Consider the following 27,013-nt stretch of genomic DNA (forward strand, 5'->3'; position numbering starts at 1 on the left):
AAGGTAGCGGCTGGGGAAAATGAGCTTAATTTTTAATTTTTTCTCATTGCTCCTCTTAATGCACTATAATTCTGAAATATATATTTATAGTATGAACAGCATTTCAAATGAAAAAGACACAGAAAATCCTTGACATAAAATAAATCCTTTATTATATATAGTGCAGTCTATTACTATTACCCTGAAGACAAACTACCACTTTCCTTCGTCCTTAGTTAATTATATAGTAGATGCCACATTTTTTTATACTGAACATAATCTGCAGACCTCATTCAATACTACTATGGTTTTTATTTCCAAAATATAATAACTTGTGAAGCCCAATATTTAGGCCATTAAATCTCAATATGCATACAGGTAGAAAACAAAAGTAGACATTAGCTCAACAGCTGCCTTCTCATTCCACTGACTCATCACAGTGCTTCAAAAATAATACTGGCAATTTCTTTGTTTTTTGTTCCTCTCTTCATGTCTTGAACACAAAATATAGTAACACATTTAAGCAAAGCAGCATTGGGTACAGAACGGAACAGCATAAAGTTAAAACATAAGAATTGTACTCAAGTAACAACAATAAAATGAATATGGCTTGAAAGAACTGTTGGTAAGGCTTCACGATGAGGATTTATGCGGTTGAGTTTGGGTCAGACAAGGAAACATCTTCTTACTTGAGCTTATGCTGAGGAGTGGGTGGTCAGTGCTGGAAGACAAGAGGAGAGGTCAATGCTTTCACAGACATAACGGTTCAGAAATACATTCTTTAGAGAATGTTAAAACTCATTCAGTCATCAAGCCAGGAAACAATACCTTGATATTTATGTACATCTTTGGACTCAGAGCAGGTCATCGTCTATGACATCATCAACACTTCCTGAGATTGAAGCAGCTTCTGAGGTAAGAAAAAAAACAAACATTCCAGTTAATGATCATTCAAAAATCATTCTACCAACATTACAACTGGACTTTCTTTATTTACCACAGTGCAGAAAGTTGGCACAGAATCACAATGTAATGACTTACAGAAAGAAGAAGACATGCCTTTATTTATTCTGCGAGGGGAAATTCACAATTTTCACTCTGTTAGTACAGCTGCACACACATTAAACACACTGAATTACACACATGCTCAGGACCTATACATGCTATACACACTAATAGAGAGATGTCAGAGTGAGGGGGCTGCTCCTTGAAGGAGCGCCCCGAGCAGTTGGGCGTACGATGCCTTGCTCAAGGGCACCTTGGTAGTGCCCAGGAGGTGAAATGGCGCCTCTCCAGTGACCAGTCCACGCTCTTTATTTTGGGGACTTGAACTGGCGACCCTCCGGTTCCCAACCCAACACGGACTGAGCTACTATCACCCCAGATAAGTAATAACAAAGCCCCTCTAATTTTACTGAAAATGTAATACAATGAGATAATGTTCCTTATAGCTCTTACTTTCCAGTTTTGGTCTCTACCAACTCCTCTGTCTCTTTGGCTGCAAAATGTTCCACTCTGTTCACCAGTTGGTCTCTAAATTGAGCGTTCAGCGTCAGTTCTGGCAGGCAAAGTAGTCAAGACGCTGCTAAACGCTATTAGCCAACAACACGGTCGCATCAGCTGATCTGCATCAGCTGGTCAACTCCCCTCGCTGCTAAATGGCTACACTCAAACAGGGCGCCCTACTTAAAGCTGCTTTAGTTTGCTCCTAACTGCTTGCTGCTCGCATCTATGCTACCCACCTCCTCCCCTGCTCCACCTTGTTGTGTATAACGTGACATACGCTTCTATGTCATCGTTGCCGCTCTGTTCATATGGGGTAATAGTTAGCTCTCCCAGTCTTAAACTGTGTGAGCGTCCCCTAATGCTGCTGCTGCTGTCCCTCTGAACAGAGCCATACTGCCAAATTTAATTCGTAATTTATTCAATAAAATTTCCTAAAGCATTTTTATTGTCTGTGTTGTTCTTGACTTTAATGGACCTGACAGAACTGTGTCTGTCTGCTGTTTGCTGCTGAACAGGTAGTGTACAGAGGGTTTATCAGAGCCTTTTCACTGAAAACAGCTGCCTGCTGCTGCTGGAAATGAGGTCGATAAGCGCTGCAAGACTGAACCAAAACAGTAAAGTTGAAGGCGTTAAAACCAAAACGATGAGCTAAGCGATGCTAAAACGCTCCGTGGAGCTGAGGGGAACTGCAGAGTCGAGTTGAGAGCTTCCTTGTTTTCTGCCCAAATCATGATAATTAAAAAAAACTGTGATATGCAAACTTGCACCATAACTCAAGTGGCAGGTCAGCCTTATTTCAATGTCTTCAGAGAGATACACTTTTGACAAATTCTCACATCATCCAGCTATTACTTCATTTACAGGGTCCAGTATTGAGGGCCAGTGTCACCCGTGAGGAATTAGAGGAAACACATCTTCTGATTACAATATTCCCAGATCATGGTGTGAAAGAGATATCTGTGCCCACGTACTGTATATGTTTAGTTCAGCATGTGAATTAAGTATAATTTTATGTAAATGGGAAAGGGTTAATGCTGAAATCTGTTTGCCTCTTGTCTGTAAACGTGTTAGTTACACATTTCTATTGCACTTCTCCGTTAAGAGTCTTGGCTGGATGTCCCATCATGCTCAGGTGAATGATCCATTTCCTCTTCTGGTTCTGCATGAAATGTTTTACCTGCTGTGTCAGAACAGGGTGGTTTTTATCACAACATTTTCCCCAAAAAACATTGTTTTCTCATCCAATCTAGCCTCATTCTTCCTCCTTCTAGCATCTTCATTTCTGCTGTGAGCACACAGCAGTGGTTCAGTGGGTTTTTTCCCAGCTGATCCTGTTCTCTGTCGTTGGGCTGAAATATGTCTCCACAAGTATTACTGAGTCCCATGTAAATAAGATCACAGCAGCTTCCTTACAGAGAACAGCGGCTGCAGCAAGCGCTCGACGCAATCACATTGTTATCTCTGCCTCATCTCTTCCTTTATCCTCCTCATCTCCTTGTTCACAAATGTTCTCTCCGTACTCATCACTGTGACTGAAGTCCCAGCTTGTGTGGGTGTGGACAGATGTGGGGGTTGTGCCGATGCAGAACTGTCAGGACAGGAGTGAAAGCGAGACAAAAGCGTTTTAGAAGGTCACAGAGAAAAGTTTCAGCGGTCTGAACCGGCCCGTCTCAGCTCCACTCAAACCAGCTGATGGTGACGCTGAGACTCAGCTGGTCGAGTCTCACAGGCTGGTTTTAGAACGTAAGGCAGTCCCTCCAGAAAAACGTGATTATGCGATCGCATAATTCAATGCATAATCAGCCAAAGTCCGCATATTTATGTGGGGGCCGCATTTTTTCAAATACGCTGCACTTTCGCCGCATAAATTGCCGATTTCCACGCAAAATATGCAGGGCTTGCATGATTTCATAATCCCCGCATTTTCGTTGCAAAAAAGTCACATATATCTTAGCAGAAAGGGTTAGGGTTAGGGTCACAAAAAAACTCATTTTTCTGGAAGGACTGGTAAGGATATATAGTAGTGTAATAGAGAAGTCAGCTTCAATAAAATGATCCATAATCCATTTTGTTTCTGTTACAACGGTTGGTATCTGTTAACGGAGGGTCAACGTGCGCCCGCGAGCATGTAGCGAGTTAGAGAGTGACTGAAGAGAGGGAGCGCCTAGGACAAAGCCGTGAATCGGAAAAATAAAACGTATTTTGCCGATTCATCACTAGAAATGGAACTGTAGCGAGCATCTCACTATCACAAACGTCATCCACATTCATATTTAGACGCAACAAATATTATATTTTGCTACAAAAAGCCTGGAAGTCGGAAGTTAGGTCCATAGACAGTGAAAGAATGGACACAGCGACGCCGTAGACTTCGACGGAGACCAGTGAAGTCACTTTTCCGGTGATGGCTGAGCGTTACTGAGCAGCCTCCAACTGAGCTTGAAGACGTAGATGTGACGTGAGCAACCTGTCTGAAAGTTGGAAGTCTTCTGGTAGCTGTGCCAAGAGAAATCTCAATCATTCCCAATAAATGTTACTTCATATGAATTCACTGGACACATACCGAAGTATTTCCAATCCATCAAAACGTTGCAGAAATATTTTGTTCCGATGCGTTCATGGACTCTCTATGGGCTTCTCCCTTGACTGTATGCCTCCACGTCCCCCCCAATTGCCTGCGAGCTTCTCCTGACTAGAGCAGGGCAATATATCGATATTATATCGATATCGTGATGAGACTAGATTTCGTCTTAGATTTTGGATATCGTAATATCGAAATATGGCATAAGTGTTGTCTTTTCCTGGTTTTAAAGGCTGCATTACTACTGTAAATGTCAGAAAATGACATCACTTTACTAAGTGATGTCATTTTCTGAACTTTCCAGACTGTTCTAGCTGTTCCATTATTTGCCTTTATCCACATTACTGATGATTATTTATCACAAATCTCATTGTGTAAATTTTTTGTGAAAGCACCAATAGTCAATGCTACAATATTGTTGCGGTATCGATATCGAGGTATTTGGTAAAAAATATTGTGATATTTGATTTTCTCCATATCGCCCAGCCCTACTCCTGTACTATACGGTAATTCCTCTACTGTGCGACAGAACGTTGCGTGGTTATGACACAATCGTTAGCCTATTTTTACAAAAACGTCTTATACAACGTGAGATACAAGGTAATGGAGCCTTTTATACATTGTCGTGTTTCTTTAGAAATAAACAATGGACAAATAGAGTCTTTAAATACTTGTAAAGTAGATGTAAAGTTATTCTCTGTCAAAGTGACGTCAAAATGAATGGGAGTCAATGGAATGCTAACGGAAGGTGATGGCTTGTTAGCCTAGAATCTCCCCATAGGAGGTACGCTTTTCGGATGCTCGCTTACCCCCTTGGTTAGGACGGAAGTACAAAGAGCCGTTGCTATGGAGATGATACACCGTCTTGTCGCATTGGTGTGAACTGGCAGGTTTTAGAACGCTGCAGACCGACACGTTGCAAGTATTTGCAAGTTTACGGTCGTCTCGTCGCGAATCTTTGGTCTGGACTGGGTTTCATAACTACTTCCTTCTAAAATGGTGTTGTCCCCAATCATTTTGAAGTTAGGAGGGAAAAGGCAGTTGTGAGTTTGTGAGCTGCAGCGCTGGCACAGCGACATCAGAATCAGGGCAGCTGGTGGTGTGGGCGAGTGTGGGTGATGACTCAATAATGCGAATAATTTTTGGCTGGGCCTGAGTGGGCAAAGCTGTGTTTCACGCTGACATCATGTGGCTCTTCAGATCTCAGGATATGTGGATAACATGTAGATGACACTGATCTGCTCAGACAACCAATCTTCACTGTGTTGCCAAGCGCCTTATATATTTGCATTGATTTAGTCACTTCTTGGCTAATTTCCCTTTACTGTACTTACCTGATAAGCTAATACAGGAGAGACTTTGCTCTGATGATGCTCCTATCACGTCGTCCTATAGAAGGACAAGAAACGAAGATGTTAGAGTGTTAGGAGCAGTGACAGTATTCAGTAGGCTACATTGTGTCTGGTAGGGACAACATCAAAAATGATCCATTTCTAAATTGCAACTGCGAAGATCATTACAAGATCTGTTAACTGAAGTTCATCTGTTCATGCTGTAAGGTGTTGTAAATACCGTATAAGAGTCATTGTGCTGCCCTCATAACTGCAGATAAGATCTAGTTAATAGTTAACTTTGTTATGTTTCAAACCATCGTCAGTGAAAAGTAGTGACTGGATGACAGGCTCACTTCCGTTTAGAGAAAATGAATAATAGTCTTCCTATTGATGGAAGTTACATGAGGCTCTGCAGCCATCTTGCTACTCTAGCTCTACTTTTTGATAACATTTCATAATGGCCACCTTATTTCAGAATGCAGCACATTTGTCATTTTTTGTTTTTACAAGAACCACTTTTTTACTGCTTAGGGTTGACCTTTTGCTCAAATGTACCTACATATCCCAACAACTATTGGATGGATTGCCATGAAATTGGGTTCATTCATGCATGATCCCCTAAAGGCCTTAATAATTGTCTTGGTTTGATAAACGTTTAAAACAGCTGTTTCATTAACTGCAATACTAAGTTCATTAAAAAGTAATTAGTAGAGATGCACAGATTGACCGGCTGGTGACCAGAATTGGCCGATTTTCACGTGACCGGCGACCTGCCGGTCAGTCTGACATAATCTGATTTTATGCCGGACAAAAGCACTCGGGCGCCGCATGATTAACATCGCGCAACATCAGCATCACACGTGCACACGCAGGGTTTCCGCTATATGCACGTAGCAGCGGCTCACCGCCGTGTTAATGAAGCCAATAGAAATGCCGGTGTGTTCAGTGACTCACCAGCATCCTCTGTAGACAGCCCAGATTGTCACCCTCAGTCTTCCCGTTCACCACTTCCTGGAAGCTGACAGCGTGGCCCAGGCGTACGAGCTCCTCACCAATATCTACAGTCTAGAAAAGACAGTTGTTTTACAAGATGTGTGCAAGGGCCATGGGCGTCGGAACCGTTGTATGTGGGTGGGACAAGACCAGGGCTTTACATTGACACCCACCAAACTGCCAAAGGTGGTTACCTAACTTTGTCAGGTAACCAGCCAATAGGGCCAATAGGGCTGGGCAACATATCAATATTATATCAATATCGATATATGAGGCTAGATATGAGATCGCTAGATAGGCCTGTAATAATTATTTCTTAATTGTCTTTTTTTTTTAACATAATCATGGTTTCTTTGTTTAACTGCAATTCGTTGCTAACATTAGTTTAGCTGTTAAAGTGTATGACTGGTAATTGTTGCTTCTGTTTAGATATACAGATAGATATACAAATTGTAATTATATATGATTATTGGTCAGACTATATATTTTTATTATAGGGGGGGTTGTTATGGGAAGTGAGGCTCTCCCGTGTGTAGAAAAGAACCGTAAGCGGCAGCTGCCGCAGACACAGTGATGCACATACTTTTCCATGGGTAGTGAAGCTACAGTAGTCAGTGTTTGATGTTCGCTGCAAAGACAAACTAAATCACCTGATTAATGCAACATAATCACGACATATCCCGGCCATTTTTCACCGCAGAAAGCTGCTACCAGTCAGGCTAAAGCTAACATAGTTAGCCTAAAGAAACAAGGCGTCTGTCCCAACTAACGTTACGGTTCGGAGCTGCGACGCTGGAAACGTAACACTAATCTACAACAGTCTGTTTCTGATATAACGTCATTTACACTGGTTTAAGTGCTCTTGGATACACAGTTTGTTGCAAGAGTGTGACATGCAGGCTCTGCATGCACAGCCAACCACCAGTCATGATCAATTTTAATCAATTTATCAAACAACCAAAGCAGGCCCCGCTAGTCGACCACAACCTGAAATTTAGAGGAAGCACCATGCATACATTATTAATATTGTTCACTTTAGCCTGGATTGATATTATATGAATACAATGGTGTCATGTCAGTCAACCAGTGTATTTCTTCCTAATTTCCCTCTCCAGAATCACTTCAGAAGAGGAGTCACAGCGCTTACTTGCTTTGGTTTTTGTAAAGCATTAAAGTTCAACAAAGACTGGTTCACATAAGAAAATTTCCTTTTTCATTTTTATTTTCTTTGTAGATGCACTCCCCTACAAAATCACCCCAGTAGTTGAGAATGATTTAGTATTTATAAATAGGGCTATTTATGTCCTCTTGTAAAAATTAGTCTTTTTTTTCATATCGCAATATATATCGCAGGGAAAAAAATATCGCAATGTAAGTTTTTTCCAGTATCGTGCAAGCCTAGTCACTAACAGTGATATAACCAAAAGATGTATCCTGGAATTCATTCAAAACTTTATTTTGTTTAAAAATAAATTATAAAGAAATATTTTTTAAATTTGACTGAAAGAGACAATTAAATTGTTACTTGCAAATATTTCTGAGACAATTAATTGTACAGACTTCCGACGCCCATGGCAAGGACACAGCAGTCAGGATAAGAAACAATCCAAACAGATAATATAATATAAAACAACTACATCACAATATAATATTAACAGATAGAACACCAGCTGACCTTGCCCTCACTGTTGTTGTAGAGCTTGACAGTGGGCCAGGAGGAGACCTCAGAGTGGGAGTAGCTGCAGAGTTTAGCCTGCAGGGGTCTCCAGGAGGCACAGCATGTCAGCTGCTCAAACTCATCCAGGGCTGCCTCGGTCCACACCTCTCCTGAGGGAACAGGACATTTAGAGAATTAAAAAAAATAATAATTAAGGGAAAAAAGGCCATCAATTGAGATTTCAGAATAATGCACAACATTTTTTGTCTCTCAACTCTGTCTTAGTTATATGCCTTTGTGCTGTGTGATCAAGTGTTTAAGACAAGAGCTTTACCTTTTGGTCTCACTCCTGCCAAGTTGCACTCAATAGCTTGGAATGGTAAGCTGAGGAAGTCACTCCTGAAATATTAATGCAGCAAAAGCAAAAGCTGTTAATAACTTAGCTGTGCTATGTTTTAACTGCTGCCACATTCAATAATATGCACTCTGTATGTCAGAACCCCAAGTACTGTCAGGTGACTGTGTGTGTGTGTGTGTGTGTGTGTGTGTATTACAAATGATCAAAAGGGCATTCTATCAGAAACCACTCACTTTCTGAACTCTCCTCTTTATATGAGAGTGTTATAATGTGGTTTGATGAACCACAATCACCAACCATTCAGGAGGAAGGGGCCCTAACAGCTGGCCGTATTGCACGACCACATTTCCTAAAGACACAGATATCTTCTTCAAAGGTAAACACAACAGTACGATTCTCTGATTAGCAGAAAAGCTTATAGTTTTTATTTATTTAAGATTATCGTTAACGTAAGGGTGCTATTTTTTTTTAACTTTATTTTGGTTTACATATTTAGTTTAAAAGGAAGAGTTCAGATTTGCTAAGTCTCTCCTCTCCTCTTTGTGACCTTAATCAACTGTGTTTTCTGTGCCATCTGAGCTCTTGCCACACAGTGAAACTATACTAAGTGTGAATATAAAGAGGACTGATTATTGTGTTTGTTTAATGACTGTTTGTGAACCACACCCTGTGTGTTTACATTTTTTTTTGCTGGCAATACATTTCCCCTTTGATTTAAAACTGAAACAGATTTCTGTATGCAGTATTTTATTGCGGTCTTCCTTCAATGTGTATGTGTAATTTTCTGAGGTTGTATGTGTGACAATCAAGTACTGGGTACATCCTTTGTGTGGGCGACTCTGTGACAACTACTTTGTCAGGTTAATCCATGGCTGGCACCGAACTAAGAAAAAAAACAATAACTCTCTGAAAACTAAGTTGCACAAGGAATCGCCACACAAGTGACTCCTTTCATATTCTTCTCACATTGTCATTTGATGCATTGTCATCCTAAACGTATCGTTACATAGCCACTTGAAGCACTCAATGCTGTGGTGTGGTACTTTCCACATATATTAATCAATGTTTGATGCTGTAGATCTTCTACTGAAACCAGTTTGTCTTCTGACTGTTTGGATCTTCATTATATACATGTTACAACTAAAGGTCGTGACACACCAAGCCGATAATCAGCCGTCAGACAGTCTGGCGAGGTCAGTGACTCGAGTCTGTTCGGTGTGTTCCGTGCCGCCGTCCGTCCGAGGGGCCGTCGGCCTTCATTTTGGCCAATTTAACGCCGGAAGGCGGGCACTGCCGGCAGTCGGACTCAAATGACCCATCTGATTGGTGGAGAGCTAACCCGGAAAACGGGGAGCGGGATGAGCGTGACTAGAGTCTCTCAAAATCTGACGAAAATCTTTTAAAGTGACCTTTGTTGATCTGAAATGAAGACAGATTCAGCAACTGCACGGCCTATTTCTCTCTTAAAATGTTTTCAGAAACACGTTTCGGTGAACTATTTTAGTACAATATGAAATCGTATTCTGAACAAGCTGCCATGACAGTCTGGCTTTGAATTTCCAGAGAAACCAGACCCACGTGACGCGTTCGTCCAATCAGCTGCCGGTTTTCATTTTTGGGTGACAATACAGATTAGCGCCGCCTGCTGTTATGGAGACGTATTACAACTCGGGGAGACTGATCAGTCCAACTGCCTTTTCTGCCGAGGGTCGGCCATCGGGTTGGTGTGTCAGGAGCTTAACCGGCAATTTCCACTGGATGCGGAACATCTGTGGAATGGACAGGAGGTCGAGCACAGAAACAAAATAAAACATCCGGTTACTTTTCAAAATAAAATACACCATGCTCACGGCAGGTCGTATTTCAGGCCTCTACTCCTCTGGATGGAAACAAACTGTTGTTGGTTTTGTGGTTCTGTTTATAGAAACTACATCCTGTTATATCGCGCGAACATACGTGAATTCGCGAGATCTCGTGGTCGGCTGGCCGCAGCCGTTACGCAACAAATCCGGACCTGGTGGGTATTGACGGACGGCGGAGCACGGAGCCGGTCCGCAGCGGAGCCGGTCCGCAGCGGAGCCGGTCCGCAGACGTTCTGCATCCTGTGGAAATCCACGGTAAGAGTTACAACAGGAACATCTAATGGATAGAAAATGCAGTGGAGGTATTAAGCGGAATTTATGGTTGTGCGGAGGCGCCACACAGAGCTTTCTTCGTAGCCTACGTAAGTGGCCTGAAGTTTATACTTGTGCGTTGGTGTGTGCGTCGAGCTCTTTAAGAGAATAGCAGGGCCAGCGTGTGTGTGTGTGTGTGTGTGTGTGTGTGTGTGTGTGTGTGTGTGGTAGAGCGAGGGAGAGAGTGACTGGGATTATCTTCAGAGTGAGTAAAAGTTAACCGTCTCCTTGATTTCATGTTGTTTATTGAGAAGGAAAACCAGGAAATGAGTCGGGGAGGGAAACGCAACGCTACCAAGCCACGGCCCAGTCACAGTTGTTGCGGTCTGCGTCGGTAGGGGTGAGAGGTGCACGGACTTGTGGACTTGTCTCTTACCTCACACGACAGAGGCGTTCTCTGGGCAGCTCACCGTTGTCCCCAAAGTCGACATAATAAAGGTCCACCAGTCCAGAGGCCAGGACTCCCAGCACCCTGGCCCTGTTCCATGTGCCGTGGTCGTGGTACGGAGCCGCCACAATGTCCCCCACCACAATGGACTCCACCCTGTGCTCCTAGAGAAGAGACAAGTGACTTATTTCTAAAAATGTGGGGTCCAAGAGGGACAAGTTGTTTTTACTTTGACATCATAAAGCAGGGGGTTTTAAACTCTGACACGGTCTGACTTTGTTTTATAGATCTATTATTGAGTCCATTTTAACTCTTTCCTTCATCTGTTGGTTTGCTTTTCTCAATTTAAAACAGAAAAATGCATTGACAAAGGGGACCAAGGTCTGTAGCATTATCCCAGGAACTCAACAGAAAAGTCTGATGTCTGATTTGTAGAAGTTGCTTAAGAAAGCAGAATCCATCCATGTCTGACAGCACCCACCCCCTGCACTTAGAGTTTCAGACCTTGGTCTTCTGGTTCCTGTTAAAATATCAACTAGTCAAAACCAACAGATATAAACCCTCCTTCATACCCTCAACCATCACACTGCCGAACTACTGTATGTTCTCCATTATATGTTGTATTTAATTGATCTTGTGGTATTTTCTGTTAACTGATTCCCCCTCTTGGGACAAATAAAGTTCCACTTGACTTACGGTGGGGTTGCCACTGTTGTAGAAGCGGCTCATCTCCTCTGTCAGTTTGTCCAGCTGAAGGGAACGAACCCCCAGGATCTGGATCCAGAAGTGGTTTGGGTTCTCCGATGCAGAAACATAAACCTCCAGATGTTCATCAGGCTGGAAGCTCAGGTCTGGGCTGGGAACTTGACAACAGAGAGAAATAAAACCTTCAGTATAATCTGACTGTGATTAAAAACAGATTGCATTGAGGCAGTTTCAGTGCGATAGGGTTGGGTACCGAAACGACCCAATAGCAGCACGGATTTCGGTGCCTTATTTAGGTGCCACTGAAATGCCTGCGCTTCTCTCTGATGCTCCGAAACAGACGTTACAGGTGACAGAAGCATCGCTGCACGTCACGCTAGTTAACACTACACCTGGCAGCAGGTAACGTTAGCCTACCGTTAGCTAGCAGCTGGATTAAACACGGTTAAAATGCTGACAGCTAAACGGTGTAAAGGGTGACTGTATTTCACTGTAGAGGATTCCAACAGCGGGATGTCCAACAGTCTGCAGCTGCTGTCTGAAGAACAACACAGCCGGTGCGTTCACTTGTAACTGGTAGCCTCGTGGTGCATTCAAAGTTATTGTAATATACCCTTTTCCCATCTGGTGGTTGTTTTGTCGTTTAACAGCAATTCACTGATGAAATAAGTTATTGTTATAAGTTATTCTTATTAGATTATTAATAAATAATTTCATTTTGTTCATATGGCCTAAGCAATAAACAAACTGCTCTTTAAAGTGCTCATATTATGCTCATTTTCAGGTTCATAATTGTATTTAGAGGTTATATCAGAATAAGTTTACATGGTTTCATTTTCATAAAACACCAAATATTTGTTGTACTGTACATTGCTGCAGCTCCTCTTTTCACCCTGTGTGTTGAGCTCTCTGTTTTAGCTACAGAGTGAGGCATCACACTTCTGTTCCATCTTTATTGGGAGTCGCACATGAGCAGTACCTAGGTAAGGACTACTAGCCAGTCAGAAGCAGAGTATGAGGGCCCTGACAATACCTAGGTAAGGACTACTAGCCAGTCAGAAGCAGAGTATGAGGGCCCTGACAGTACCTAGGTAAGGACTACTAGCCAGTCAGAAGCAGAGTATGAGGGCGTGCCCTGACAGTACCTAGGTAAGGACTACTAGCCAGTCAGAAGCAGAGTATGAGGCCCCTGACAGTACCTAGGTAAGGACTACTAGCCAGTCAGAAGCAGAGTATGAGGGCGTGCCATGCTAGCAGCTAGGCGAGCATTATAATGTGTGTTACAAAGTGACCACGTTTGTCTCTGAAGTAAAGGCTGGACTACAATAGAGCTGTTTGGAGCAGTTTGTGAACAGTGTTTTCTGTTGGAGATGGTAAGTCCCTTTGGGGTGGACTTTGGGCTTTTTCACTTATAACCTAAACATATAGCATGCATAACAAGATGTATAACACAATAGAGGAAAGGGAAAAAGCCAAACAGCATAATATGAGCACTTTAATGTCGCCGACTGTTGTTTTGTGCTTCTCTTTTTATTTTAATTTTTTTTAAGTATCGGTTCAGGCACTGGCACCGTTTTAAAAGTATCGTTTTAGCACCGGTATCGGAAACCCAAACGATACCCAACCCTAAGTGTGGTTAGTCTTTTTAAGAATCAATTATAGAGAAAGAAAACTCACTTTCAAACTTGGAAATTTCAGAGAGAGAATCTGTGGAGACACTCTCCTCCTCCTCCTCCTCCTCCTCCTCCTCCTCCTCCTCCTTGTGGTGTGTGTTGGTGATTTTCAGCTCCACAATCTTGTCAAACAGATTTTCTGGTTGTCCTCTGGTCCCGTTGACATGGATGAGCCCGTTTTTCTCTGTCTGGGAGTAGGGGCCGTTGTTGTTCAAGCCCACTGGTGCTTCAGTCTCTGTGCTGCCCGGCCTCTGATTCGCAGCCGTTTGGCCACGTTTCTGCCGCAGGGCAGAGGACTGGGAGAGCTTTGTCCTCACCATCATGTCCTCGCGGACTTTTTCTAGAATCAGCTCCTGCAAACAGATCATGAAAGTTACACTTATTCTCAACAGCATTTAAATAAGTGGACTGACCACCACGGGTAATCAGAATTAGTACTGAACGATTTGAGGAAAAAATCTAAATACGATTTTTCTGCCAGATATTGCAATTACGATTCAATATGCAATATTATACATTATATATATATATATATATATATATATATAAAATTTAGCTTACGTTCAATATTGTTTGTGTAACAGATAAAAATGTCATGGAACATTATAACATGAGGCACCATAAAAACTGCTCTATATCTTTATGCGAGGAACACAGATATGAATTTCCAGCAATAAGTGATATGTAACATTATTCCAGCATTTATCTAATAATATATATATATATATATATATATATATATATACAAAATAAAAAAGAGGATTAAATAATGTTAAACCAAATGTTACACCATTCAACTAAATATTGCACATTCGATTAATCGCGGTCTTCACGATTAGCTAATCACATTCTTTCAAATCTCGATTTCGATTTGAAAACGATTAATCGTTCAGCCCTTAGGGCTGGCTATCGTTAAAAAAATTTCCATACTGGTACCGATACCAATACCGTGACTTTGATTACCGGTTCCTAAACGATAGTTTTTTTGATACCAATTTAATAAAACAAACAGAAATTACAACATTACACATTACGGCACAAATCTTTTATTTATGTTTCAGTTCCTACTACGTGAGCTGTCTCTGTGTAACGTAGAGTTTTTCCTGCGCGTCTCTACGACGTGTAACGTTAGACAGCCAATCACAAACATTATTAGATCTTGGTAGAAGCATGCTGCATGCTGATTGGCTCACTGACGCTGATGAGATTTACTCCTTAGGTATTGAAATTGGGTATTGAATGACGAGGCATTTTTCGATGCTCGATACTTCAGAGGCAATTCGGTCGGTGCCTAAAAAGTATTGAATTCAGTAACCAACCCTATCAGCCCTAATCGAAATGAGTAAATCCCACTCACCTTGGCCTGTTCCACCTCCTGTCTGGTCCCTGTGATTGTCACGCTGCCCTTGGCCCCAGGGCCGAGCGTCTTCTCTTTGGAACAAGCCACTTTGGCCCCTGTGGTCCTGGTGATCAGTTTCAAACTTTCTCCACCACGGCCTGAAACATAGCCACACAAAAACAATTCTAGATTCTTCTCACTGTCAACTACTTCTGAGTGCAGAGCCAAACAAAACAATGAATTTATGCTACTGTGTACTTTGTGTGCATCTAAAGCTTCTGGGCCCTATTTTAACGATCTAAGAGCACGGCGTGAAGCGCCTGGCGCAGGTGCGTTTAGGGCGTGTCCAAATCCACTTTTGCTAGTTTGATGGTGGAAAAAAAGGGGCCGGGCGCATAGTTCCAAAGGGTTGTACTTAGTGTCTTCATTAATCAGAGGTGTGTTTTGGGCGTAACATGCAATAAACCAATCAGAGATCATCTCCCATTCCCTTTAAAAGCCAGGCGCGTTTGGACCTTGGAGCATTGCTGTTATGATGGAGGATTTGCACCGTAATATTTTTATTTCTGCATGTGTGTGTGCTGCTGCGCGTCCCTGTGTGTGTAACAAGCATAGTGTGTGCGCTATGTGCATGAGCCTAGGCGCATTTTATTAATTTGCTGTTAGAATAACAATGAAATGCTGCGTTATTGACTTTAGACCAGGTTTTTGTTGGTCAATGGCGCGATCACGTCCCGTTGCCTCAAGATAGCAATATGCCAAAAGCGCACCTGAACACACCTCCCTGTAAGACCAGCACGGCCATGTGCGCACAGATGGGCGCAGGTGCATTTGCTATTTAAACGACGTGGGCGCTGGACGGGAAACTGACAACTGCATCGGCCTTAAAATAGTAAAGACACTTGCGTCGGGCTTTGCGCTGCGACGGGTGCAAGATAGGGCCCTCTATCTATATATCTATCGTATTCCTCTGTGCCATTGATCTTCATTATTGTCCTAAAACAAAACACATCATTGACCATCATTACCACTCGAATCTTAAAGCTGCATGAACAGACTTTTTGGGACAGTTGGAACGAGTGGAAAACACAAAATCGGACATGTCATCACCTTGTAAAGTTGATATGGCCAGCATGTTAGCAATCAGTAACACATCTAGCAGACACAGAAAAATTATTATAATTCTTTTGGAGTTGTGTTTGTGTCCACCTGATGAATGTTCACTCTCCTTTTATCTCTGTTTTAGTTTCCACTAACCCTTAGGGAGAGATATCTGTCGCTTTAGCTGCTAAATGCTCCACTATGTTTACCAGCTGAGGTCTAACTGTGTCCGTCTGTTGCTGAGCAGGTAACGTGCACTGTGTTTATCAGAACTTATTTACTGAAAACAGCTACCTGCTGCTGCTGAGAGCAGAGTTTACAGCCCGGAAAATGAAAACAATGAGCTAAAAGAGGCTAAAAAGCTGTGCAGGGCAGAGGGGAACTGCAGAGCTGGGTGATAATTCTCTGGAAGATCTTCACTACATGTATAATAACACCTTTCACATTGCCATTTGATCCACTGTTCATAATTTATTGATTAGTGCAGCTTTTAGCATGCAAATGAATGCATGCTAATATGAAGAATATGCTAAAAATCAGTCTACAACTTTCATTCCCAAACTAGTGGTCCGTGAGGGTACTGCAGGTGGTCCGTGGAAAAGCAAAATAAAATATAAAATAATAGTTTTTTAACCTTCATTTTACCAGGAAATTCCTATAAAAATCAGGAAGATGTATATTGATATAAAATTTAAATTTAAATTAAATTGTCAGTTATTGTGTGATTACTAAAACAGGCTAGTGGCGCTCAGCCGTGACGTTCAAGTCCAAACTCTGAAAATGAATAATCAAAGCCTGTTGTTCAAATGAACCTGATTATGCCCTTGGATGCTTGAGTAAATAAATAAATGAAATAAGTGGCAGCCGTGGTGTGCAGTAAACTTTAAAAAACTTTTAACGAGCCTGTTGTACTGATGAGGTGACCAGTTATAGTTTTAGTGCTAGTAGGCCTATTAAGAGGTGCGGATTAATTCAGGTAGGACTGTGTGTAGACATATTTTATTATGTGTATTATGAGGTGGTCGGTGAAAATTCTTGATCACAAATAGTGGTCCACACACATAAAAAGTTTGAAAACCCCTGGTCTAGAGCACTAGCTCAACACCAGTGTTGAAAGCAAAAAGGTTGTGAGGGCAAATGAATAAGGTCTAGGAAACATTTGGAAGCTACCTATTATACGTCCAAAGGCAGTCTGGGGAACTTCCAAAGCCTCAGTCACCGGCTCACAGTCAGTGACCAGGTTCTCCAGGACACAGCGGGCCAGCAAGACCTGCTCCTTAGAGCCCTGCAGCAGGAAACATACAGTCGTCTTACATCCAGGCTCCCCGGAGTCTGGCAAAACCCTCACATGAGCGCCAGACTTCTGGGTCACCTGAGAGAGGAGAGAGGAGAGAGAGACAGCAGAGAGCAGAGCCTGAAATTACTGACTCCACACACTCAAACACCAGCCAGATTTGGGAAACACACACTGAAAGGTACTCTCAAAGTTCTTGATCAGAAACCCAACAGTTATCACAGCTGTCAAATTTTAAATAGACATAGACTTTTAAGTTGGTAAAACCTGATTAAATATAGTAACCTTTGTATAGTTCATAAGATATTACACAAGCCGCTCCGCCACCACTGAAGACTTTTGTTGTTACAGAGGAACCACAAGAGGGGACTGTATCATTCCCACCAAAAGAAGTGCTTCTGGTCAATCAGCGTTCTCGGTAACAGCATCTAACGACTGGAATATGTTGCCAATGCAGATAAGAGAAGAAAATACTTATCGTTCTTTTACTGGTCAGCTGAAGAACTGGCTTATTGATAATCAAACGTGCACATTAGACTGCTGACTGCCTGTTGACTTTTGCTGCCTGCCTGCAGACTGGTCTTGTGTTGTTGCTTGCTGTCTGATGTGTTGTGTTGGTTACTTGTTGTTGTGCATTGTGCCTGTTTGAATGTTGGTATGTGTATGTTGCTTGTTGACTGTATTAAGTCATTTTATGTCAATATGTTAGAAGTCTGTACACTTACAAAGTTCTCAATGCTTCGGTTTACATGTAGGGACCCTCATTATGCTACCGTGGAAGTGTGGTGCTATTTAGAGCCTTGTTAGTGGTGTAGAAATAGTGATTTCTTTTTACTTTACCCATGCCCCGACGACTAGCGTTATAAGCTAATTAGCGTTTTGCGCTAAAACTGGTCACATTCGATTAGCATGAAAACATATCCCAGAGAACGGTCGACTCGGTACACGTGTGTTATTAACCCCTAGGTTCATTTTGCGCCGGATTTGTCCTTTAGTTCTCTTTAGCCGAGAACATGCTTGTCTGAAAAGAGAAAGAATTTCTTCAACCTGTGTGCGGTAAAAGCGTGGAACGAGCTTCCAGAAGAAGAGTTGTGCGTTCCCCTTCAGTTAACTCCTTCAACAATAGGTCGGATACTCAAAAGATGTAATGTACAACTCGAAAGCTTGTTTGTAATATATGTAACGTATCAAGTAAGTCATTTTTAATCATGACATGAATGTGATTTATGAAATCAATGTGCTTAAAATTTGTTTATATCATTTCTTTGTGTTGTTTGAGTCTGCAGTACCAGAACATTTTCAATAAATATAATGATGAAACAACATTATACAGTGACAGGTTTTAAGAATTCCTTTAATTCTTCATTTCATAATTTTTTTTTTTTTTTTTTTTTTAAATACATTTTACACAATGTATTCATGTGTTTATGTATTTCATAATCGTCTTTTATTTATTAAATATTTTGCAGATGAACTGATAATGAAAGTAATCATTAGTTGCAACTCTCACCCAAATAAAAACAAAATTTTGAAAGAAAAAAAACATCCTGACAGAAGGCAAGGCAGAGGCATTTCTCTATGCAAATGTCCATTTAGACCTATTTTAGAATCCCATTATAGAATACTGCCTACTACTTTGACTATGAGCAGATAAGGAGTCAATATCTAGTATCGAGCTACTCACCATGTCCAAAAACTTGGCTTGGTATCTGGATATGTTCCTATAAACTTCTACTGGAAGTGTCAGCTTGGACACCTCAGCGTTGGGCTCCTGACCTGTTAATGGCAAAATGGACTCAAAGTCAGTCACAGATATGTCACCAGAGAATGAACTAAAACTCTTACAGTTTGTCATGTACACGCTAGGGCTGGGCAATATATCGATATTACATCGATATCGTGATATGTGTCTAGATATCGTCTTAGATTTTGGATATCGTAATATCGTGATAAGACATAAGTGTTGTCTTTTCCTGGTTTTAACGGCTGCATTACAGTGAAGTGATGTCATTATCTGAACTTACCAGACTGTTCTGTTCTATTATTTGCCTTTATCCACTTAGACATTATGTCCACATTACTGATGATTATTTATCTAAAATCTAAGTGTGAAGATATTTTGTTAAAGCACCAATTGTCAACCCTAGAATATCGCAGCAATATTGATATCGAGGTATTTGGTCAAGAATATCGTGATATCTGATTTTCTCCCTATCGCCCAGCCCTGGTACACGCAAATATCAACAAAATTGGCTAGGGTCGAAATTAGGGAAAGACCGATTATCGACCCGGCCGTTTATCGAGCCTTTTTTTGGCAGTTTGCAGATGATCTGTATCAGCGTTTTACTTCCCTGATAACCAATAAAGTTAATTTATTAAAAAGTGTTTTACTTTGACTCGGCTACAGCTCTGTGTCTGTCCCTCTGCTTCAGTTTCACTCACCACTGTGTCTGAGTTAATGTCCCCCCCCGCCCCCGCCCCCACAACACCATCTGACTATATGTTACTGTGTATTATGTTGAAAGTTTCTAATTTATTAAATAATTGCTTAAAGCATTTAAACAAAGTTTTGTGTTGGAGTTTGTAACATTCCAAAATCTTAATTTTGACTTTAAGATTTTCATTTTCACTGTAAATGCATATCGATTCCAAATATCAGTTATCGGTTTCATTAATCGGTATCGGCCTTGAAAAAAAAAACAGTATCGGTCTGTCCCTAGTTGAAATAGTTGTGAACGCTGGCACAATAACCTTTCTTCGCCAGATACTCACTGGTGTTGGCGCTGCTTATGTGGCGATAGACGATGTAGCCCACTGTGGCCCCGATGGAGAGCCCCGCAGCCAGAGCCACCATTTTGCCCGAGCTCAGGGTGCTCTTGTGACCCTGCTTCACTGCGTCCATGACACGCCGTGCACCCAGCGGGATGCTCCACCTAAACACAGACACAATGAGTCTCCTTCCCAACCTGCAAGTCACGGCTCGTTTTCTTTCTACGTCCAGTCCTGTTTATCGACTCCTGTCTATGAAAAATGTCTGTACAACAAATCAGGCCTCTGTTGCAAAAACGTGATATGCAATCAGAATGTATTAGCTGGTGTCATGTACAATCCTGTATGTAAAGTGGGCGACAAAGTCATGCAGCACAAAGCTTAAAGCATTAGCCAGCCTCAATTCAAAACAGCACATCAGTGTTCTCAAACATCCACATTACAGACCACTTATAAATTAGATTTCTCAGTGGAAACCAAAATAGGTTAGCTTCGGTCCCATCGTTTAACTGTCTTGGTAACCGCATAGGGTAGATGGCAGTTTACAGAAAGGTTCCTTTTTGATCTTGGGAACAGTTGTTTGGCAAAAACAATTAGCCTAAAACATTTTGAATCAAGGTCCACTTACTCGCTTTTTTTCCCATGGAGCTTTCAACCATGAACGGACCTTGGGATATTTTTTTTTTGTCAAACTAGATGATAAAGTTAATTCCTGACCTTGAAAACAGAAGCTGAAAAAACATTTCACCCAATAGTCCATTTAGTAGCTGTTCCAGGGCTCAAGTTGTGGTGAGCACTTAAAACGTAACTACCGGGGGTTTTTTTTTCAACCTGGACCCTATGTTCCTATGTTTTTTTGTGTCTCAGGGACTGATGGGAACAACAATCTTTGACATTGGTCCAGTATTAAGCGAGATCGCTGCAGTCGGCAGCGGCGAAACAAGCTACAGTGTAAGTTGGTAATTGTCCAGCTTGTATTTACCTTCACAAAAGTGCTCGTTTTGCCGCTGACAGACTCAGATTAATATTCTAAGTGTCTGATAACAATATGGAAAGGATTTCTAAGGAGGTCGACCTTTCTGTTAAAGATTAAGATCCTTTTTTTAAACATAAAAACATCCGCGTTTGCTAAACCCACCAGACACCATGTAAATACACAGTGATTTTAGCATCGTGAAATACACTTCATTCAAAGTCGACAGAAACAAAATGAAATTATGAAAAGCCGTTTTGGGTCATCTTTCCACTTTTCCAACCATCACAACTCTAGTTTTGGTTGAAATAAACACATAGTTTACCGATTTACATGTGAAAATATGTTGGCTCTATACACACTAAAAGTATTGTTTTTTTAAATGGAGTCTGGTGAGTTTGGCGTTAGCGACCTCAGAGCTGTTTCTGGTTAAACGGAAAGGTCTTAAAGAGGTTTTAAAAAGGTATATCTCTGTAGGGATCCTTTCCATAATGTTTCAAAGACTGTTGTTCCCACCAGTCACTTTCACACAAAACATAGACAAATTGGGTCCAGGTTAAAAAATAATGGTAGTTACCCTTTAAGGACTTAACATCCATGTTGCTGGGGCTCAAAGTTCATTGCTGATCTCAGAAACAGCAGTTGAGAAACCATCAGCACAAAAACATCTCCATCTTTTAATGAAGATCATGTGATAAGGCTGAAAGCTACAGAGCAGCTACTAAACTGACCTTGTGGTCAGATTGTTTTCTTAACTGCATGGTAGTTGGAGAGAGTTAAACTCATTATTATCTAGTATAGTTATAGAACTGAGATACTTTCCACTTAAGTAGCCTAAATTATAGTGAACTGTAAGTGTTCCTCATTTTTGTTAGGGACCTCCATGAGGGTACTCAAAGGTACCCCGGGAGATCCCCAGACCCCACTTTGAGAACCACTGCAAGAGATTCTTGTGATGTAGCCCTTCATTATCTCAGACTACATCACTTGCCAAAAATAGATAGCCTGCAAAAACATGCAGAAGCAGTCACATACACCCAATAAAGTCCCCTAAATGACTGAATATTTAGTGTATATACTGTACATTAGGGCTGCACGATAAGAGGAAAATATTCAATATGCGATAACGCTGTTGAATATTGCGATAACGATATTACTTGCCATAAATAAACAGATATTAAAGTGCACTGTGCAGTGTAAGGCAGTGTTTTCTACTGATAATCTCTTTCAACTAACACAAAACAATCTCTGAGTGTCTATCGCGATATGTCGCAGCCTTTCGTGATGTGTATATTGCGCCAGGTCAGGGGTCACCAACACGGTGCCCGCGGGCACCAGGTAGCCCCCAAGGACCACATGAGGAGCCCTCAGGCCTGTTCTAAAAATGAAAATTGAATATTGATATTATCTGTTTCCCACCTTGTTGTCATTGTTGATAATTATTGATAATGAGAAATCATTAACGTGATCAGTGTCTTCACATAGATGACTATCATTAATCATTAATAATCATATATAACTAAAGGCAAACTGAGCAAATTTGTTATTTCAGAAGAGTGTATCAAACTGGTAGCCCTTCGTATGACTCAGTACCCATGAAGTAGCTCTCAGTTTCAAAAAGGTTGGTGACCCCTGCGCCAGGTGATACCGCGATGACGAAAAAAAACCCGATATATATTGTGCAGCCCTAGTGAACAGTTAACAAATTAGGGCTGGCCAATATATCATTATAATCGATATCATGATATGAGACTAGATATTGTCTTATGATTTTGGATATCCTAAAATGGTGATATGACACAAGGCTGCATTACAGTAAAGTCTTTTTCTGAACTTTCCAGGCTGTTCTAGCTGTTCTATTATTTGCCTTTACCCAATTACATCATTGTATTCACGTTACTGATGATTATTTATCACAAATCTCATTGTGTAAATATTTTGTGAAAGCACAAATTATCAACCCTACGATATCGTCGCAATATCGATATCGAGGTAAGGTCAAAAATATTGTGATATTTGTTGTTTTTCCATATGGCCCAGACCTATGTGCAGCCCTACTGTACATACACAAACAGCACCGAGCCAAACTGCAGCGGCTGTTACCCTGACTGCAGGACGCAATGCCCTGAAAGCTGCTGCTGCTCCTGCTGCGCATACTGCATACCATTTAGTGTAGTTGGGCGACCTCCAGCCATTCCATTAACCACCAAACACTTGCAGCCAAATTTCTTCGGAGGCTTTTTAGTGTCACGCTGCTAAAACTACAGCTCACACACACAGAAACAGAATGCACTGGAGGTAAGCCAACAATCGAGAGGATCGGGACAACGCAGGGCTGAGGAGCACACAGCACCACCATGCCGATGCGTGTCTCACTGGGAGAAGAGGGCTCTGGGGCTGTAGTTGAGAAACACATGGGACTTGGACACCCCAACGTCCATCTCGGAAGAATCGCGCCTATAAGACGCAAATCTTCTCCAATCCTGGCTCTGTTTTTGTTTTGTTTATATCCCCGTTCAAGACTACTGACAGACAGGTAGAAGGAGAGGAAAGTTTCAGCATTTCAAGTCACTACATGACAGCAACTGGTCAGTCTCTTTGCACTTTTGATGTCATTTTGTGGAGAGCAGAAAATCATCAATTCATCAGAAACCATCAACAACTTACTCAATACAGTTCTTTGCTGTGGTATGCTAGGCACACCGACATCAAGTGGCCCTAACAGTACAGGCTGTTCTTTATAAAGAGAACCTATCCTTGCTTAAAAATAGCAATTTCACATGGTATTTCTTTCTGAAAGATGTACAAATGGTGGGAAACATAAACATAACTTCTAAAATTGTCAAAGGACAAATTTGGCGCAAAAGCTAACCGTTCTCTGGGATATGTTTTCATGCTAATTGAATGTGACCAGTTTTATTGCAAACCGCTAATTAGCTTATTATGCTAGTCGTCGGGGCACTGGTAAAGTAACAAGAAATCTCTATTTCTACACCACTAACAAGGCTCTAAATAGCACCACACTTCCACAGTAGCATAATGAGGGTCCCTACATGTAAACCGAAGCATTGAGGACTTTGTAAGTGTACAGACAGTTTATTAAAAAGATATTTTAGAAAGACAGTACCGTTCGCGTTTACAGGCGGGCGCCATCTTTGGAAAACAGTCACGACCAGTCGAACGACAAACGCCGCACAACGTGAGCTGAACTGTCACTTGAAATCTCCCATGGTCCGTGGTTTCCCAATGGGTCGATAGGAATTACGTTTGTGAAATGTAATTACATGGAAATGCATGCATTATATCTGTTTATTAAAATATATGGGTGACTAACTACTGCGTTCGCCGTTCGACTGGTCATACATGAACGGTACTGTCTTTCTAAACTATCTTTTTAATAAACTGTCTGTACACTTACAAAGTTCTCAATGCTTCGGTTTACATGTAGGGACCCTCATTATGCTACCGTGGAAGTGTGGTGCTATTTAGAGCCTTGTTAGTGGTGTAGAAATAGTGATTTCTTTTTACTTTACCCGTGCCCCGACCACTAGCGTTATAAGCTAATTAGCGGTTTGCGCTAAAACTGGTCACATTCGATTAGCATGAAAACATATCCCAGAGAATGGTCGACTCGGTACACATGTGTTATTAACCCCTAGGTTAAATTTTGCGCCGGAATTGTCCTTTACAATATAAGTGTTTTGGCATTTAATAGATATGTCAAACAGCTAATCGTTTTAATAAAAAAGGCCAAATGTCATAAATGGTTATGCTGCTTGGTATCGCCGCCAACATGTTGTGGTTCAGTGGAAATAGCTGGATAGTTGATAGCTTTTTAGCCCAACCAAAATGAAACCGAATGGCCGAGTTCTCCCACTCATACGTACAGCGTCTTCAGTCATGTTCTACCAAGAAGCTATATTTGAGGATAAGCAAAGCAACTTTAGCGTAAATGTTTAGATTTTTTAACTGAAGTTGGCATCACGTCGACATTTTATTACATTTTAACTGTCACTAAAAAAAATCTTGAATAGGTTATATGACATTTTCAAAGAAATCCAGTTAAGGATGAGCCTGACTGTGCGCATGTAAAATGTTAGGTGATTTTACTGTACAGTTTTTAAGAAAAAATGAAAGGGAAAATTCCTCTACTATGCGACAGTAAGTCGCGTGGTTATGACACAATCGTTAGCCTATTTTTGTAAAAACGTCTGCTACGGAGCCATAACGGGAGATAGGTGAGAAGGTAATGGAGCCTTTTATACATTGTTGTGTTTCTTTAGATATAAACAACGTCAAAATGAATGGGAGTCAATGGAATGCTAACGGCGGGTGAGTGCTTGTTAGCATCAAAATGGCGCCATAGGAGGTAGGCGTTGTGGAGAGAGGCTTACCCCCTCAGTTTCACTCCTGTGAAGCACACAGTTTCAATACCACGTGACTGATGACGTCTGACGCTTCAAACATTACTGGTGCTTTTGGAAAGCGTGTCATTCACTTTTACTTTTTGAAAGTTATGTTACCGTGCTAAATAGAATAACTCAGAAATATAGCGATGTACACTGAAGACATTCTAAGTAATATATATATAAATAAATGGCTTCATTCACCCATCACTAAAAAACACTTATAAATTTCTTATAGTAGGACTTTTAATCAAAAACTCTTGAATAGGTTTCTAATATGAGGAAATTATAAATGTTACATAATGTAATTTGAGATGACTTTCCCTTTATATTTCTTAAATACTGTATAGTAGACAGTAAAGTAAAATAACTTCAAAATGTATTATTTTTGTTTTTATTGGATTTTATATAATGTGCAATATATTGTGTTTGATTTTTACTTGGTATATTAAATGTGAGAAATTGCTGAATACAGGTCTTTCTTCGTCCTTTTTGGCCGCTCCAAGCACCCGTACCGTAAGATCTCGAATAGACGAGCATCATTAAACCAAGCGGGCGGCTGGCTTCACTAGTTTTCGGAAACAACGACCGCAGTGCGACAGGATGGATAACCTTGGCTTTTTAAACTCTTTAAGGCATATACTTGCGGACTTATTAATGTTATTGTGTCAACACAAACCCACGAACCAGTATAGGTTAGCTAACTTCCAAATGGCCCAAATGTAGCTATTCCCTTTCTAACGAGCTGTCAAAACGACCGCAGATACACTTTCTCCTTTGAGCTAGCGGTTAGCCAAGCTAACAATAGCTAGCTGCGGGTTGACACATGCAAGCAAGTCATAGATTTAGAAAACTTAACCAAACGCCCTTAGCACTCACACATATCCTGACAATACAGCTTTTGTATGTTTTGAAGGTCTAACCTAATTCAAAATAAACAGTAAAGAAGTGTTATAATGTATGACACTTACAGATACACCCTCGCTCTTTTTTCGAATCGAGCCTGTCTGCCACACCTGTCAAGCTCGCCGGAGGAAGCGTTAAGTACTAACGTAACGTCCCACCGGAAACTACATTTACGTTTAGGGTTACAACCACAACCTGTGGTTACAACAACATGTTTGTAAGACTAATAACAATGTGAAAAAGAAATAGGGTTAATGCCAGTAAACAGACTCTTCTCTAAACAATTTACTTAGATTTATTTATGGAACGTGACTTCAACTTAACATTTACTTTGAAAGGTCAACCGGAACTCTACTTCTTTGTTCTACCTTGACACGCTTGTCCCAATCACGCGTAGGACGTAAACATCCACCCGGTTAAAAAGTCGGCTGTGATTGGTTTAAACTACACTAGACTCGCCCCTTTCTCGTTAAGTTTTATCCGAGTCACCCATGAATGTTATGGTAATATAAACCTAGAATAACCGTTGTGTGTGTGTGTGTGTGTGTGTGTGTGTGTGTGTTTGTGGTGATGGATGCATGCATCTATATGCCTAATGATGCATGAGAGAGGCAGGCTTTAGCTCAGCAGCTCAATTTAAAGACCTACAATAGTCTCCCAGTACTGAGGTAATTTCAGATCCATGGACGAAGATAGACACAGTAGACCTCTGTGTGTGTGTGTGTGTGTGTGTGTGTGTGTGTGTGTGTGTGTGTGTGTGTGTGTGTGTGTGTGTGTGTGTGTGTGTGTGTGTGTGTTTTACTATATTCGTGGGGTCCAAAAACCAGGGAATACAGTATACTTGTGGGGTCTGCACAGCCTTGTGGGGCCCAAAATG

At 41.2% G+C, this 27,013-nt stretch overlaps 1 protein-coding gene across 2 annotated transcripts; it reads right to left on the reverse strand.

Annotated features, from left to right (window-relative positions):
* Positions 1-126: 126 nt before the first annotated feature.
* Positions 127-26,465, reverse strand: tdrkh (tudor and KH domain containing). Of its 2 annotated transcripts, none has more exons than XM_031323873.2 (14): positions 26,202-26,465; positions 19,855-20,015; positions 18,767-18,858; positions 16,959-17,160; positions 14,706-14,845; positions 13,353-13,701; positions 11,667-11,833; positions 10,959-11,134; positions 8,385-8,449; positions 8,069-8,220; positions 6,355-6,465; positions 5,401-5,455; positions 808-889; positions 127-700 (listed from the first exon to the last, which is right to left on the reverse strand). In XM_031323873.2, exons 2-13 carry the CDS (start codon positions 19,982-19,984, stop codon positions 834-836), a joined length of 1,695 nt encoding a protein of 564 aa, XP_031179733.1. In that variant the 5' UTR covers positions 19,985-20,015; positions 26,202-26,465; the 3' UTR covers positions 127-700; positions 808-833. The 2 variants fall into 2 exon arrangements, with proteins under 2 accessions (XP_031179733.1, XP_031179732.1); XM_031323872.2 differs by lacking the exon at positions 26,202-26,465 and adding an exon at positions 23,201-23,325.
* Positions 26,466-27,013: the final 548 nt, after the last annotated feature.

The sequence above is a fragment of the Sander lucioperca genome, chromosome 22 (assembly GCF_008315115.2).
Source record: "Sander lucioperca isolate FBNREF2018 chromosome 22, SLUC_FBN_1.2, whole genome shotgun sequence".
NCBI classification, from domain to species: domain Eukaryota; kingdom Metazoa; phylum Chordata; class Actinopteri; order Perciformes; family Percidae; genus Sander; species Sander lucioperca.